Source organism: Gobio gobio (genome assembly GCF_949357685.1).
Source record: "Gobio gobio genome assembly, chromosome: 11".
Taxonomy (NCBI): domain Eukaryota; kingdom Metazoa; phylum Chordata; class Actinopteri; order Cypriniformes; family Gobionidae; genus Gobio; species Gobio gobio.
In genome coordinates, this window is record NC_137104.1 from 8951630 (window position 1) to 8968762 (window position 17133).

At 36.8% G+C, this 17133-nt stretch overlaps 1 protein-coding gene across 1 annotated transcript in view; it reads right to left on the reverse strand.

Annotated features, from left to right (window-relative positions):
- Window positions 1–17133, reverse strand: part of ppp1r9a (protein phosphatase 1, regulatory subunit 9A) — a gene marked incomplete at its 5' end in the record, with an annotated part of 81302 nt that overhangs the window by 47761 nt on the left and 16408 nt on the right. The window contains 3 exons of the mRNA XM_079829735.1: window positions 2545–2649; window positions 6316–6436; window positions 7716–7848. Of these exons, the coding sequence (XP_079685861.1) occupies window positions 2545–2649; window positions 6316–6436; window positions 7716–7848 (359 nt within the window). The remainder of the gene's footprint in view (window positions 1–2544; window positions 2650–6315; window positions 6437–7715; window positions 7849–17133) is intronic.

Sequence of the window (17133 nt, forward strand, 5' to 3'; positions counted from 1 at the left end):
GACTGAGACAAGGTGAACATAATAACTGTACAAAATGTTAAGAATCCTACTTGAGAATGTCAGGGGGGAATTTACGTTTGTTATTTCTGCACCACTAGTGGCACCAAAAAGAATTGCAACTTGTTATTCATTCATTCATTAGTAATCTCTGAAGGTGATATTCTACTTTGCAAGACTTTTGAATAATAATAAAAAGTCAAATAATGTATGCAAGTTGCTTTACCTGTGAAGAATGTTGTTTCCAATTGAATGCACAGTGGTGACCTTTTTGGGAGCTATTTTTAAAGACCCACCAAATGGAGAAATGTATGGGTAAACCTCATATTTATATATCGGGAAAATTACTTTCTTGTCGCTGCGTATTAAATTAGGATGCACAACCTATCAGTAACCGCATCAAATGCGATGCATACATTCACTTGTAGCATTTATTGAATACTGGATATAAGCCATAACATGTCAAATAATTTGAGATAAAAAAGACAATTCCCTCCAATAATTTTCACCCCGTTTTCTGCAGTGCACAATCCATGTTGTGTATAACCAGCAGGGAAGCGCTCAGCATGGAGTCCTAATCACCCTGCATTAGGCACAGATAAGGGGCCAAATTTGATCTACATCTGAAGCAACAACTGGGCCAATACCCTGTGATGCTTTTGCAATGCAGCTGACCTGGAAACAGTCCTCTCTTCCATCTCGGTACCACACGCAGGGAGTCCCGACTGCTCCGGGACAGAGATCTCTTATTGAGAGATCCCTCCATTTTTATTCACATACATCTGGAGTGACAGGATACATTTCAGGATGTACGCATCGCCTCACACAGCGAGGAGTTGTTCCTGCCAACTTGCTAAAAAATCTCCTGATTCTGACACTGAATCATCACAGCAACGACTCGCTCTTAATAGAGTGCCAATCTTAATATATTTATTGGTGGTCGCTGGTGCAGATAGAGTCAAGACCGGCCTTAATTCCTACAGTGGGTTAAATTTAGCACAAATTTAGAATCTGGGCCACACTGCCTCATCATTGAGAACATCATTGAGAACATTAAGAACCAGGAAAGGATAGACAAAATATTACAAATTTGATAAAAAATACACTTATGGTGCAATTGTGTGTTTCTGAGACATTTATAAGATGCATTTGACATTTCTACTAAAAATCTGGCATCACTAAAAACTATATTTTTAATGATAATATTATATATATAATTATTATATTTTGTTATATTATATTTTAATTATAATATTGTTATATTATATTATATTATTTTATGTTATATTATATTGTATTCTATTATGTTGTATTATATTATATTACATTTAAATTATAATATTATTATATTATATTATATTATATTATATTATATTATATTATATTATATTATATTATCTTATATTATGTTATATTATATTATATTTTAATTATAATATAATATTATATTATATAATATAATATAATATTATATTATATTATATTATATTATATTATATTATATTATATTATATTATATTATATTATATTATATTATATTATATTATATTATGTTTGTATTATATTATATTATATTATATTATATTTTAATTATAATATTATCATATTTTATTATATTATGTTATGTTATATTATATTATGTTATGTTATATTATATTTTGTTATATTATATTATATTAATCATATTATATTATATTAATTAAATTATATTATATTATATTATATTATATTATATTTATTATATTATATTATATTATATTTATTATATTATATTATATTATATTATATTATATTATATTATATTATATTATATTATATTATATTATATTATATTATATTATATTATATTATATTATATTATATTATATTATATTATATTATATTAAAGCATAAAACTACATCAGCCTAGCCAGCCTAGCCTAGACAAACAATTCAATTCAATTTTCTGAACACACAAATTTATTTTAATTTCAAGGAAGTTTTGATATTTTTTACTGGAAAACAAGACAATGTGAAGGCCATGTGAATCAAATGAATCAACAAATTACGTCCCTCTCTAAGGGAATTATATTTAATTAAACCCTTTAAAGGAAGATACATTTGAAGGTTGAGTGTAAATTCATAGATCCCATCAATACAGATGAAGTATAATACACCACTGACAGCATCTGTTCGAAAACAATACGCCCCGTCACACTGTGCAGACCTATTGTTAATGAAGAGCCTTGTTTTCTCGCAGTGTGAAGTGCTCCTGCTGGCTGATACTCTTTTCGAAGACAAGCTTTCTGCTGTCATGTCTAAGGGGAGTTTTAGATACACTAATAAGAATTTTGTGTTTTTCTCACGAAAGTGCTGAGTGGGAGGGAAAGATGATGACATGTCATGCTATTTCATACGCTAAAAATAACACTGGTCACTCTAGTCTAGCAGCTTTGTGTAAGTTATAGTGAGGATTTGAATGTAGGTATCTGGTGGTCAGCATTAAAGGGCAAACCTGGTGCTAATGAAACATAATAAACGAGCAAAAATGGTTGTCTATCATCTTACCTGACTACTCCCTGCGTGTTTCTCAGGACAGAAGCAGCGAAGCTCTGAGTTACTCCCACCAGACTGGTGCCGTCAACCTCCACGATCTGATCATTCACCATAATTCTGTGGGAAATGAAGGTGGATATGTTTTAACACTTGTTACATTGACACTGTTAGGACATTATGAAATCTCTAAAACAGGTTTGCGTAATAGTATTTCAATCATGACAACTCTCGAAATAGTTTTTGTATGTTATTGAATATGGTCAAGTTAATGTATTTGGTTTCAGCAGACTAGATCTGCTGTTGATTATTTCTGCTTCTGCTACAGATCAGGTATGAACTACTGTGAGCATGTAAGATAAGCTGCTGCTGCATAAATAGTAGGGCTGGGTTTTGACACAAATTTCACAATTCGATTCGATTTCGATTCACAAGCTTTCGATTCGATTCGATTTTCGATTCTTTTCGATTCAATTCAATATCGATGATTTTGGATATGTATCAGGTACAATACATGGAAAATTTTCTCAAGGAAAACTAATCTCTGAACTAATGTTGTAAACTATGGGAGTCAGTTGATACTACATTAGCCTACTATATTGAAGGTAAAAATTAACTGATTTGTATACAAACACTTAAATTACACTAAATTATGTTTTTTTATTGTAATAATAAAGTTAAAATATTAACTTTACAATTACATAATCATAATTCTACTCCACTTAGTTTTAAATATAAACATTTAAAGGGTGTCTGTCATAAAAACTTGCCAGATTTAATTAAATATTGAAGAACATTGACAATGAATATCCTATGTAATGTGGTGCATATAATTAGCAAAATACTCCTCTCTAGAGTTAATTTTTCTAGCTGACTAATGAGTTTATGGACACTGGATATGTTTTTTCTGAGGTAAATGTGACGTTACGTGACATTGTTTACTTGTTAGCTGTTTTACTTGCATCTTTCTGCGGTTGAAACACTGATTGAGCGATTCTATGTGACATGATACGGATTTCGGTAAGTTGTCCTGTATCTTTTAACACACTTTCAGAAGCTCATTCGTGTTTATTTCGCGCTGTTACTGGTATTATGGCGGAAGAGAAGATCTGTTCATGTTTGCTCCACGCTGCTGGTTCTCTTGAGCTGAGCTGCGGCAGAGCGATCCCAAAACGGTATTTATGTTTTTGAATTTCGTGAAGAAAAAAAAAAGACTACAGGTAATCGATTCTTGGGATTTAAGAATCGATATTGTTTTGTAAAAGTGATAATCGATTAAAATCGAGAAATCGATATTTTTTACCCAGCCCTAATAAATAGACATACATAAATCCCGTAGCTGATCTATAGGCAGGTGGAGCTGGGGGAGGTGGAGGGGTTCAGAGGAACTATGATAGCGCCCTATAGGACTAGCTACAGCAAACACTGAACCAGTCAATTTAAATGTTGAGCAAGCAATCTCATTGGCTGCAGGATCAGCAGAGGCCAATCAGCTTGTGGCATGTGGTAATGATGTATCAGTCTGCACCCTCTAGATTTTCATGACTGAACTAGATATGAATACTAGAGATTTTTTTTTTTTATGGATTTGCTCTGCCTGAGGCCTTCTCATCACTCTGATATGATCTGATATGATTTTTTTCCGTGGATCAAATATGCTGACGTATGAAGGGCGTAGTACATCCAAGAACAGGGTGACACAAACCTCCAGTGAGATTGTGCTAAGATGTGTAAAGATTTATTGCTGCATAAATACTCACAATAAAATGTAATTGTAAAGACACCAGTGTTAAGATGCCAACAGTGAATTAAATTAATAATTCATAATAAAATTTAACAATTTATTAATAATATCATTTTTACTATTATTATTATTGTTATAACTAATATTGTTGTTAATAATAATAATAATACATTTTCCAAACATATATTTTTATACTATGTGAATAAACATAAATATGATTTTTTTATTTATTAATTATAATAATTACTTAAAACATCAGAGAGTACTTCAAGTAAATAATTTAGGTCATAGGGCTTAAAAGGGACAAAAAAAAGGTTAGGAACCTCTCTTCCTGTTTTCAGACTTGTTGGTCACATTTTTTCATTTCAGAAGCTAAAGAGTAATGCTCACAAGACAGAAGGAATTTCAATCATAGCAAAGGATTAAAAAGACGAGTAAGCTCCTTAACAACATGTGATAATGTAATTTTCAGAATGCTCCAGTGTTTGGATGAAGCGCTCCAACTGTGTGATATCTGTAATGAGCTTTGTGAGTTTGACCAAATTGCCTTGACCCCTGATTCCTGTCTGGATATCGAGCTCCTGGCAAATCTCTTCTCTTATGTAGGCAAAGCAGTCGGAGAGATGCTTGCAAGATTGAATCCTAATATGCACCGAAAGAGTGTGGCCTTCACATGCAATATATTGCCAATATATTAATACTGAAAGCAGGAAATAATTATTCCTCTATGCAAAAAATGACAAAATAAGGACTCTAGTGTAAAGAATTTCAATGTCACTGTCGGAATCCACCATTGTTACACTGTGCACAAAAACAGCCTATTAAAGGTGGAGGAAATTGCATTCTGCTTACTGAATGGTCCTTTTGAAACCTGATTGCAAAGCATACAGTTGCTTGTAATCTTGAAACATGTACAACTTCTCAGGATTTCAACAGCGTTTGATGCCACTCAGTAAACCCCACAGTGCAGTACAACAGTCTGAGGTCACATTGAACGTCTAGGATTCAACATTTTAAACTTAAATCTGGAAATAAACAGAAGGTTTTAGGATTTTCGAAAATCTAGAATCATGATGTAAAATGAATAAGATATTCTGCACTATTTCTAAGCCACTAATTAATAAGTAAATTTGTGACATTGATCATGTGACTCATTTTATAGATGGTTAGATTTTCTTCAAATGAAACTTAAGATCATTGAAACATAAGAAACGTAAGATCATGGTCTTTAGATCATCTCAAATCATGCTGGGAAACATGATCAACAGGTTTTATGTAAACTTGTCATAGTCTTGTCAAACTTGTTGATTGCTGCTGTCATTAAACTAAAGGAAGACGAAGCAAATACTTATAAATACTTAAGTTCAACATTTCACACAAATTTCTATGCTGATAATACATTTTTAAATCAAATGAAATAAATGTTTCTAAAATAAAAAAAATTTAAAAAAAAATTTCTCAGACTTAAAGGTGCACTGTGTAAATTTTAGCGGCATCTAGTGGTGACATTGCGAATTGCAACTGCTCGCCCCTCCCTTTCGAAGCACATAGAGAAGCTATGGTGGCTGACACAGGACAAAGATGTCGTCGTTTGAGACAGCAGAGAGTGACTGGCGCTCTGTATAGAAGTTTGTCCGTTTAGGGCTACTGTAGAAACATGACGGCACAAAATGGCGACTTCACCGTAAGAGGACCCGTGGTGTATGTAGATAAAAATGGCTCATTCAAAGGTAATAAAAACATAACGGTTCATTATGTAAGGTCTTTATGCACCACTGAAAACATAGTTATGTATATTATATTACATTTCTGTCAATATATCCTCATAAATATTACACACTGCACCTTTAAAGCAAAAAACACTTATCTAAAAATGTCTACTAAATAAGATGTGAGATTAGCTGCTTTCATTCCGATCCCTACCCCTTCTATTAGTGTATAACCAATTTTTTTTTTCTAAATGCAAGATACTCATTGGTATCCAGAAAGTAAAGTGATGAAATACAGATTTATCACTACTTTCTATGTGCAGTTTAGTTTACCTCCCATCTCTCTCTGCTGCTCCACCCTCTATGACAGTCTTGACGAAGATGCCCAGCTTCTCCAGGCCTGCGTCAGCACCAACCCCCATTCCTATAATACTGATGCCCAGGCCGTCCTCATCTGACATACACAGATGAACATACACAAATCAGTGGAAGGAAAAACATTAGGGGTGAGCAAATGGAAAGAATGACAATTAATTCAATGAATCACTGGATGGATGGATGGATGTTTATTATGACTGATCAATATTCAAGGCTTACCACTGATTTACTCACAGCGCTCAAAATACACAGATACATGCAGAACATTTCCCTGAAAACCTATTCATATGTTTTTTATGAGAAAACTTATAGAGGAAAACGGAGCTAATTGTCATAAAGAGATAAGGTGTATCTCCGTAACCATAAGGTTTTGAGTAAAAACGGACTGAAAAAAAAACGTGATGACTAGACCCAGTGTCGCCAATCATGAAAACTATCCTAAACTTTTAACCTCAGATAAGATCTCTTTTGTGACACTGCCATCCAGCGCTTGACATTAACACCCGCCAACCTGCCAAATGTGGGTAGATTCGCAGAAACGCAGTCACTCCTAGTAGCCACTTTGGCGGGTTTAATTTTATAATACACTTTTCAGTTGTAGTTTTTTAAAAAGGCAAATAATAAACTAAGTGCAATGTAATGTTGTCAAAAATATAAATTTTTCGATAGATATTGATAGTGAATATCTGAAACGCTTCCACTACTCGTTTTCTGCAGAATAGATACACGATACCAGCTGCACTTTCTCTCTCTCTCATCTCTCCGACAGCGAGTGACACACAAACCCGCCTCCCCTCACTCACTCGTTTCTTTTGCTCCGGACGAATATTGTTGGTGTTACAGGGTGTGCATTTCGGAGTGGGATTGCGCAAATTGCACATAATTTTACTCATTCCTGCAGATGTTGTGCTTTCACCCAAATAAAGCTGCCTCTTAGTACTATATTCAGTTCTTTTTTTCGTTTTGCCGACCGGATACGATGGCTTGTCAGGCTACTTTAACAGTCAAATACACACAAAATAATGTAAAAATGCCGGTCTTGGCGAGTATTCATGTAAACACAGTCAGTTATGTTTTTAGAACGTAAACAGTTGAGAAAGAAAACGCATGTGTAACAGTATAATGGATCTGTGCGTCTGGTCTTAAAGTGACAGCAGCCTAATATACCTGCTGCCAAATTATGAAATAATATAAGAATTATCTATATGGCAGTTTTTACCCATGTATCGGTGTCAAAATTGTGGCCAGTGAAAATGCTGAGTGTCTAGTAACATTGGAAAACCACTAGATACAGTGGCTGGTGAGCAAAAAAGTAAATATCAAGGGCAAGCCCTGCTGCCATCTCTGCAATTCACCTTTTTCCAGTTCCACAGGGAGAAGTTCCAGCTTCTCCACCCGCTTCTCCAGCTCATACTCAGCTGAGGATGCCACCGGGTCCACCTCTTCATTCCTCCGGTCATAATCTTCATTGCAGTAGGTTTTGAACACCTGGGAGCCGAAAAAAGTCAACGTCACATTTCTGAGGTCACATGACTAAAACAGCAGTTTGAAGCCAATTTTTGTGAACCATGCAGAGCTAAAGAGTACGTGTCTTCTGAAAAAATGCTTGTATATATATATATAAGATTTTGTAATCGTATTGCTAGTTGTGCTTGGAGTCAATAGTTGTATTTGTGATAACGCAGTGAAACATGCCAAATTGTGCAACATAATTTTTGGCCAAGCTATCATACAGAGAAAATTATGAACACATGCAAAAACAAGCGAACCAACAAAATATTAACTGATTATGTTGGAGTCAATGTATGTTTTTTCCAGTGAGCTTTTAGTTTTTCTATGCATTTATTTATTTCCATAGTAAAATAAAACCTGTAGCTGTAATTTGTCATTTTTTGCCAAATAATTGAGTCAGAAAAATACCATAACCAAGTTTAGTGTTTTGTTCTTCCCTCATATTTAAAATATTAAAAAAAAACATATAAAATTTCTTCATATTTTGATGGTTTAATCAAACTAGTAGGGTCATTAAAACAAATATCCCCTCTGGACATCACTTTTGGATACTACTCTATATATAGTGAGACAGCATGTGATCAATAAAGTCTCGGGTTACATCAGAGTGTCTTCATAACAGTGCTTATCGTCTGAAACACAAACTGCCATCTCCTCAGTGCAAGTGATGGTCTTGTGCACCGTGGTGTGAAAGGATAGTCACGCACAACTGTGTCCCCTAAACAAGTTCTCAGACAAACATCGGCCCAATGCCAACATGCCTACCTGTGTCTGTATTAAAAGTGCTCACTGGATGTATTGTGACATAGAATCAGTTTCCCTGTCGCAGATTCAACAGTCTTTCAATTTGAAAGAATATAATATTACAATTTTTGCTCTTTGTGTTTATTAAAGTCCATTTCCTCGTTCAGTCTGCATCATGCATCTCTCTTGTGGATTTACTACATGCTCACTGTTACACAGGCAAGTTAATATAGAACGGGCAAAAGGAAAATGGTAAGAATTTCAAGATCTGTGTTTTTAAAAAATGCTTACACATACACACACAACCTACCATTCACAATTTTGGAGGTCGGTATGATTTTTCAATGTCTTTGAAAGAAGACTCTTAGGCTAACCAAGGCTGCATTTATTGTGAAATATTATACAATTTAAAATAACTTGTATTTTAAATAATTTTAAATGCAATTTATTCCTTAGATGCAAAGCTGAGTGCTCTACAGTCTTCATGGTCACATGATCCTTCAGAAATCATTCTGATATGCTACTGTGCTGATCAAGATATTTTTTTATTATAATCAATGTTGAAATCTATCACCTGGTTAGTGTTCTTGGATTTTTATTTTGATATCCTTTTGTCTTGCGCACAGCAAGACTGTAGTTTAGTTTTTTGTGTTCAGACTGTAGTTTAGTTTTAAGGCTGCAACATTCTCCGCAAGAACAGAGAAAAAAGTTCTCGCTCCCAGGGCTGCGAGAACAAAATTACGTCATTTTGTTCATGGAGCCCTGGTTGGTGAGTTCTCGCAGCTCGTTCTCGACACATCGTCTGAGCAGAACTTTTTTCTTGTGGGTGTCAGAGAACTATTGTGTGATTGGTCAGAATTTTAAAGTGATCGGGGTTAATGCGGAGAAACGGAGATGTTCGGCACCTGCTTTTCTCATGAAGTATGGAATGTCCTGGCCAGAACGAACTTTGTTCTTGTTCTTGCCAACTCGAGAAAACGAACAAATTTCTTTGTTCTTGCAGAGTATGTTCCAAGCTTTAGTTTACCTTTAGTTTCTTTAGCTACCCTTGTTAATCACTATGACAACTAATCACCTTCACCTGTTCCTTGTTAGCCTCTTATTAGGGAATGTTTACATGAAAACGATGTGAAAACAATCCCTGATCACACGGATCTGCAAAAATGACTAAAAAGGCTGTATTATGCATGCCAGGCCAGTAATTGGCGATGCCACTTTGTCAAGAAACACCTGGCGAATACGTAATAGGCTACACATAGGTCATCATAAAATATGCATGTGCATTAAATCCATGTTTACATGGAGACTGTTACTAGCCTGGATGCATTTGAGGTCGGGAAGTTCGGTCTGGACTTGACCCGTTGTGGAGCAACTATGCTCAAACCAGAGCTGTTCGGACCAATCAAATTGTCAGGGCAGGCTTTATACGATGATGGCCAGATGATCAACAGTGACGTAATCATCCACTTCACCAAAGAGCACTTGGGTTGAATTCATTCTAATCCTAATCGGAGAACTTGTTGGTATATGCGTTCACCTTTACTATTTCTCTCAAAAATTATGATTGTGTTGATAAGTACTCTGTGTATCCTTAAATTATTTTTACAACACCAGCAAAGATGGTTTACACTCATCTTCTTCTTCTACTTCTTGTAGTTCTATCCAATTGAGTGCTTTGGCATTTTGGCCCCATAATCACAGCCCAATGGAGCAGTCTCAGACTCATATTCTGACTAGAATCTGAGTATGTCGACGTCAGGCTAGACGGTTACAGGCATTGTTTTCAAAACCTTTCAGGCCCCAAAACCCCTTATTTTGTTGACGTGTAAATGAACGATTTCAGTTTACCCTCACAAGCCCTATTCGGACAGTAATTGTTTCTGGTGGGGTGAGGTATTTACAGTGATTTTATTGCCATCCGAATCCAGAATGTCAGTGTTTTTCTCCCACCACCCACGTAAAAATCCCTGGCAGAATTACCTACTGTTTTTAGACAAACACCATGGACATGTGGTTATTTAATTGCCGTCCGAATCCACATCTCTGAGTTTTCAAAAAGAGTTTGCTTCAAAATTCAGTTTATATCCTTTTTGACCACTGCGGTCACCGTATCGTTGCGCTGTAATTTGGATGCATTTTAAAGGCCCACTGAAATCAAAATAAAGTTTTTTAGCTTTTAGTATGATTATCTTAGCCTTAAGGATATGAGTAAGCTGGTGTGTTCCAAAACAATGACAAAATTTGCATTTAGGAGATATAAGCTTTCAAAACTTACAGTCTCACTTCCGTTAAAACGAATCACAGATTTTGATGACATCATCGCAGACTTCACCTTCTCATCAAATCTTCTGTCCAATCAAATGCGCTCTAGAATCTGAAGTCCCGCCCTCTGCATTATAAATAGACCCTGAACTGCGTCTGAAAATGGTCAGTTGTTCACGCATTTACTCTTTTCTACATGGTGAACGGCACATAGTGCACTAAATATGCGATAGGAAACGTTTCAGACGGTGTAAATGCTTTCAGTTGAGGCGAATGAAGTCTGGATTCACGATAGCTTCACGCGCACCGCTGCAGTGCACACACATAGTCTAGACCAGAGCCGTTGACTACAGACACGAGAGCGCAGCGCAGATCATATGCGCGAGTCGGCGCAGACAACAAAACATATCGGACCCATTTAAATGCTGCACAGAATGCTGTATTTCAAAGAGTTATGGAGGAGATTATGATGATAAACGATTAGATTCGGAGGAAACTCTGGCTTTACCAAACAGAAAGGCTCTAGTCAAACTGTGGTAATAACGAAATGCTATTGGCTGCTTCAAAAAAGGGGAGGAGCTGCTAACAGCTGAAGCCGTTTCTGGGGAAATTATGTCAACACATTGAATAATGCTGCGTGTTCCAAGGCACTCCAGTGGGCCTTTAAACATCTAGCCTACATTTTTATTACTGAAATGCTGGAAAGTATTTACAAGAATAATCTTTTATTACCGCTCAAAAGAGAAAGAGAAGAAAAACACGTAAATGAAATGGGCCGTTATTACGGCAGTAATTAACGTTATATATACGTTAATTTAGCAGATTTACGTTTACCTCATGTAAATAAGAGTCTGTATTAAAGGGGGGGGGGGTGAAATGCTGTTTCATGCATACTGAGCTTTTTACACTGTTAAAGACTTGAATTCTCATCCTAAACATGGACAAAGTTTCAACAAAAAAAAGTTGGACGTTTGATGGAGTATTTCTGTGCCAAAAATACTCCTTCCGGTTTCTCATAAGTTTCGGAAAGTTTTTTTCAGGTATGGGTATATGTGATGTCAGATGGGGCGGAATGTCCTTGTACGGGCCGTACGGGCTGTTTTCCCGGAAGGGCACGCGCGCGACTAGAGCGAGAGAGCAAACGCTTTGGGGAAGCCGGCTGCGCTGCAGCCACAGGACTTCACGAAATCAACAATGTCACCAAAGATGTGTGTTTTTGGTCGTCATGGAAAGACAATCATGTTTTTCCGGTGCAGCAACGGAGTTGTGCAAGTGTTTGTTTGTTCCCTGAATTTTGGCGATGATGGTTTATAAACAAGGTACAGTTCAACTCCAGATTTGTAGCTCGCCTAATGCTGAAAGATGGCGCAATCCCAGCGATTAAGGTTCACGGTCGTGTCTTGGTAGCAGGCGGTGTGTAAAACTGCTTCAGTAAAACTGTCTGTGTTGTTAGCTATCGATTCCATTGTTTTTCTACGTAAACATGCATAGCTCAACGCAATAGCTGCGCGCGCTCGTCATTATTTAGCTTCGCCCGAACGATACGCCCCCAGCCGCTCAGCTTTTTTCGGAAAGACTCGGTACAGCGTATCTTTCTTTTATAAATATAATAAAACTAAAGACTTTTCGGAGATATGAAAGATGCAATACTACTCTATAGATACTCAAGATTGACATGAGATTGACTGAAAATGAGTGTTTCACCCCCCCCCCCCCTTTAACTTATTTCCACTCATTTCCACATTTTTAAAATGACATCCTATCTTCCTGTTTTTTAAACAGGAGATTTAAATAATTCATAATTTCCTATTATTAAATTAAATATGAATTTATTCCTATTATTCCAAGCCCACATTTTATTTACAGTAGACAATCATTCGACTGACCACGTGAGCACTGACACAGGTTCGTATCATAAAACTCGCTCCTCCATCGTGTGAATAAATTGCCATCCGAATACACGAGTTTTATCAATGAGGTGGCATGCAAATTTATTTTTACGGACGTCCTCATGAGAAACAATTACCGTCCGAATAGGGCTTTAGTGTATTTATACCCCTGTGTTTCAGTACTTGTTTGTCGGTCGTTGTCTTCACACTATAAAGCTGTTACGTCTCCTGTGTCTTCATAGCTTGGATTATCATTGGCCTCTTATTTAGTTTGTCCTTGTGTTTGTATGTTCTTGGAATAAAGACCGCTTGCTATAATAGAGCCTCGCCTCTCCTCCTCCCTGCTATACCCGCGACAACATCAGTCCAGCTGCCACCATGAGAATCATCAGCTTCAATTAAACCATGACTGATCATAGCAGAATCAAAGCGATCTCATCTGTGAAGGACACAAATCAGACTCAAATCTAACGTTTTATGCTAATTACAACCCTAAAGCAATGTGTCCAAATCGCATGTGGTAGGAAGCCCTCAGAAACCAGAGCGCAGGGACAAAAGAAAGCATAATCTCTAGTGCACTTTACAACATCAATAATGTAAACTGATCAACAGCTATGCATTATTGATCAGTCACACTGCTGACCGAATGATTAGATGATGTTTAATGAGCCCTTGGTCTACATTTCTTCAACGGTCTTGATGAAAATCATATTGGCAGAACGGACTAGATAGTAAGGCTGCAGCCTTGAAGATAGTAACTATAAAGAGGTTTCCTGCACTGAAACATTAAGAGTGACTTAAGAGAGTCCTTACAGCTGAACTAAAGCGCATAGCTCACAAAATCCATTGCCAGCTTCAATTCCACAGACTCTTATACAGAGGCCAGGAGGGCATAAATACAAAAACCTTCCCTGGTGAAGAGCTCTAACCTGAAAGTGAAGACATTTCCAGAAACATCCATCTCTACAGTCAGTGGATCTGTTCCAGAGCTTCCCTCACACCCTATTCTCCTGAGCTCAACCAACTATCACAGCGCTGACAGTCCACAGCTGGCTAAAAATGGCTCAACGGCCAACTGTCTTTTGTGAATCTGCCAGACGTGACAACCATGAGGGGCTCTACGCAACAGACAAAGTGTGGGCAGTGTGCTGAAGGCTACTGTCAGGCCTGACGTCCCGTGGGAGAACATAATTCATATCTATTATATTCATTATAGACATGCTGTCCAGGAGACTTTGTTTTGTTTTAATATCATTACATGGTTTCATTTTAAATTGCAATGGTCTTACTCATTAGATAATATGTAGACTAAAAATATTTGTCATCAAGTGCCAAAAGCGAGTAAACATTGGCTTTGATAAATAAATATCAAATGAAATGACATAATAAAATATGGTTTAAATTGCATTGTAAGAATTTCAAAAGTGATTCAATTTAAATACAAATAGTCTTTTGTGTATCTATCAACTATTTGGTGACCTAAATTTAAAGACAAAACGAATTTAATATAGTTGCGATTAACAATTATCAGGGTTCAAGGCATTTCATAAAAAGGTATTGTTTTATTTAGCAAGCATGTTACCCCTTAGAATAGATCATAGATGGGAAGACCATTTACAGCCAATACATGCATTTTACTAAGGAAATATAGTAGTTTTAAAGGTTTTTAACAGGTATTGAGATTGAGCCAAAAATTACTAGTCGCAAAAGTTTGGTTTGATTGACAGCGGCAGCCCTAGAGGCAAAGTTGTTCAGAATGAAGAGTTCTACCTTATGGTATGAATGTATTGGGCATGTGCGAAAAATCGTGTGTGAAAAAAGCGAAGGAGGCCCCCGGTGGCCGATTTCTTTCGAATTTCTCACAGACCTTTAGTGCTTTGAGTCAAACAGGCCCAGCGAGTTTCGTTCTGATCGACCTCTGTTAACCTTGTCTGACAGCCGCTTGGATTTCATTGGCTGACGGCGGCCGTGATTTTCGAGATACGAGAATGTCCTCATAGGCAATCTCGGCACCTTGAACAAAGACAATGTGTAGCTGCCGTCAAAGGTAACTCATATATTTCAGTTCAATATGGTTCACAGTTAAAATATAAATATATATATGTGGCTAAAAATCATATGTTTGAAACAAATAATGTCTCATGGCCAATAAATAATAATTTCATGTTTATTTCTTTCTGTTAAAAACTTTGTGAAAGAAGGGGGGAACTTCTTTTTTGTTCTGTGTGGAAATGATAATTTGTTGCTATGTGGACGCTTTATGGGTGCACTCGCTAAGATCAGAGAGATATGTGCTGCGGCTTGCGAGCCTGCTGTCCGAAAACCCACAGATATTTTTCTTTTCCTTGTCATTATATTTGTGTTACGCGACTGTGTGTGTAACAAGCCGATTACTATATTACTTTAAATGGCATACAAGTATTCTTTATTTATTAGTTTTATATGTGTTTCGTTTTAGTATTGTCTGCAAGTATGTCAAGAATTTAAGGTTAATTTACGTTTTTCTGTCTTTTATTTATACCAGTTCTGATGTCAATGTGGAAATGTGGCAATAAGGAAGCATGTAAAGACATGTTTGAAGACTTTGTCATCGAATAAATGCCTGTTAAAACCCAGGAACGACTTCAGCCTTTATTATACCTCGAGGGGAGTAACACAATGCATGCTTTCAGGTCAGTTTTCAGGTCAATCGGCCTGACTGTTGCTTAGCTATAGCATATTTTTATATTTTATTTTATTGCACCAGCAAGTGGCCAGACGCCACGTTTTTTTTCACGTGACGACAGACTGAGCCCATACATAGGTGCTGAGTTTGGTGAAATTATCTCATTCCGTTCAAGAGGGATAGCCGTTTTAACAAAAGTGGCCATGGCCACTTCGAACGTTTTGACATCCCATCGTGGACGTCAGCCGTCTTTTGGTAATTATTGACAATCAAACTCCAGAGAATCTTTCTGCACTGGCGAAAAACCTAGGACTAGATTGCAAAAGTTTTTGGAAAAAATCCAAAATACCCGAAAATTTCACCAAAGTGACAGTTTAGGAGTTATGAGCCATTACATACTTTTGCTCGCTGTAGCGCCACCATCAGGCCGATTGGGGTGAGCCTTGGTGACGTTGTAAATGAGTTGGGTGCTACCATCCCTCCAAGTTTCAAGTCTCTACGACTGCCCGATCACTTTCAGGGGAAAATGCTGATCCTTGGAAATTCTAACTTTTCAATTACAATTTTCAGTGCTATGCACTTGAACCCCTAAAAAGGAACACATTTCAGTGATGACTTTGCTCTATCATATTTGTAATAGGAAAACATATATGTTATATATATTTAAAAAAATACATCACTGAAATTGTTCGATGAGGCAAATTGCATTTTTTTAAAGGGGCACTATGTAACTTTTCCGTCCGCTACAGGTCACCTATTCAAAACAAAAGTATAGCTTGATGACGCCAAGTTTGAGCGCAGAATCTTGGGACATGTGGTCTTCACCTCACAGCCGGTGGAAAAGAATCGGGATAGGACTCGGGCAGAATTCATGTTTGGATGTGATTATTAACGATACTGTAGTATGAAGCAGAGCAGGACTGAGTGTTGTGGAGCTGAGCAAGGCCGCTGGAACGATTGTTGATAAGATGAACGCAACACACGCCTCGCGAGCGGCGGGACTTTAATTATGCCACATTCGCCGGCGCCATTTCCGCTTTTCCGGTCATGAGTATGAGGTAACGCAGCTCTGTTTATCATTTTAGACACATCTGAGTGTATTGAAAATTATGTTATGATGTTACTCTGTGCGTTCGCTCGGTGGCTGCCCTTACACTTGTTGCACACTCTAGTGAGAGTAAAGCGTTTCTGCTAAATAAAACGCATTAACAAAGATATGACGCAATTGACAGGCGACTCCCTCACACGTCCCGGTTCCTTGGTTAAAAGAGCAATTTTTTCAAGATTTACAAATAGTTGAAAACATTTGGGATATTGTAAGTACTCAACTGAACAAAATATATAACACTGGCCTAGTGGTTTTTGGATATTTTACTGAAAAAAATGTACATAGTGCACCTTTAAGTCAAAAGGCAAGCATTTAACTTCAAATCCTGTATGTAAATCAGTTTATAAGAAAAAAGAAAATACCAATAACTTGTAGCTGTTTCTTGATTTTACTTTTGCAGCCTTTTACGCCGAATCTTTTCTTGGCTTCGGTCCGACTAACAGCGACTTTACTGGAATATCCTTGCGCATCTTCATAGCAATATTGATTCGGCCCACTCATCTCACCTCTCTGTCATCAGCCTCACCTCCATCCATCACTTGTCATCCACCGTTTAGATCAATACACCTGTGAGCTGTCTTCAAACAAATGCA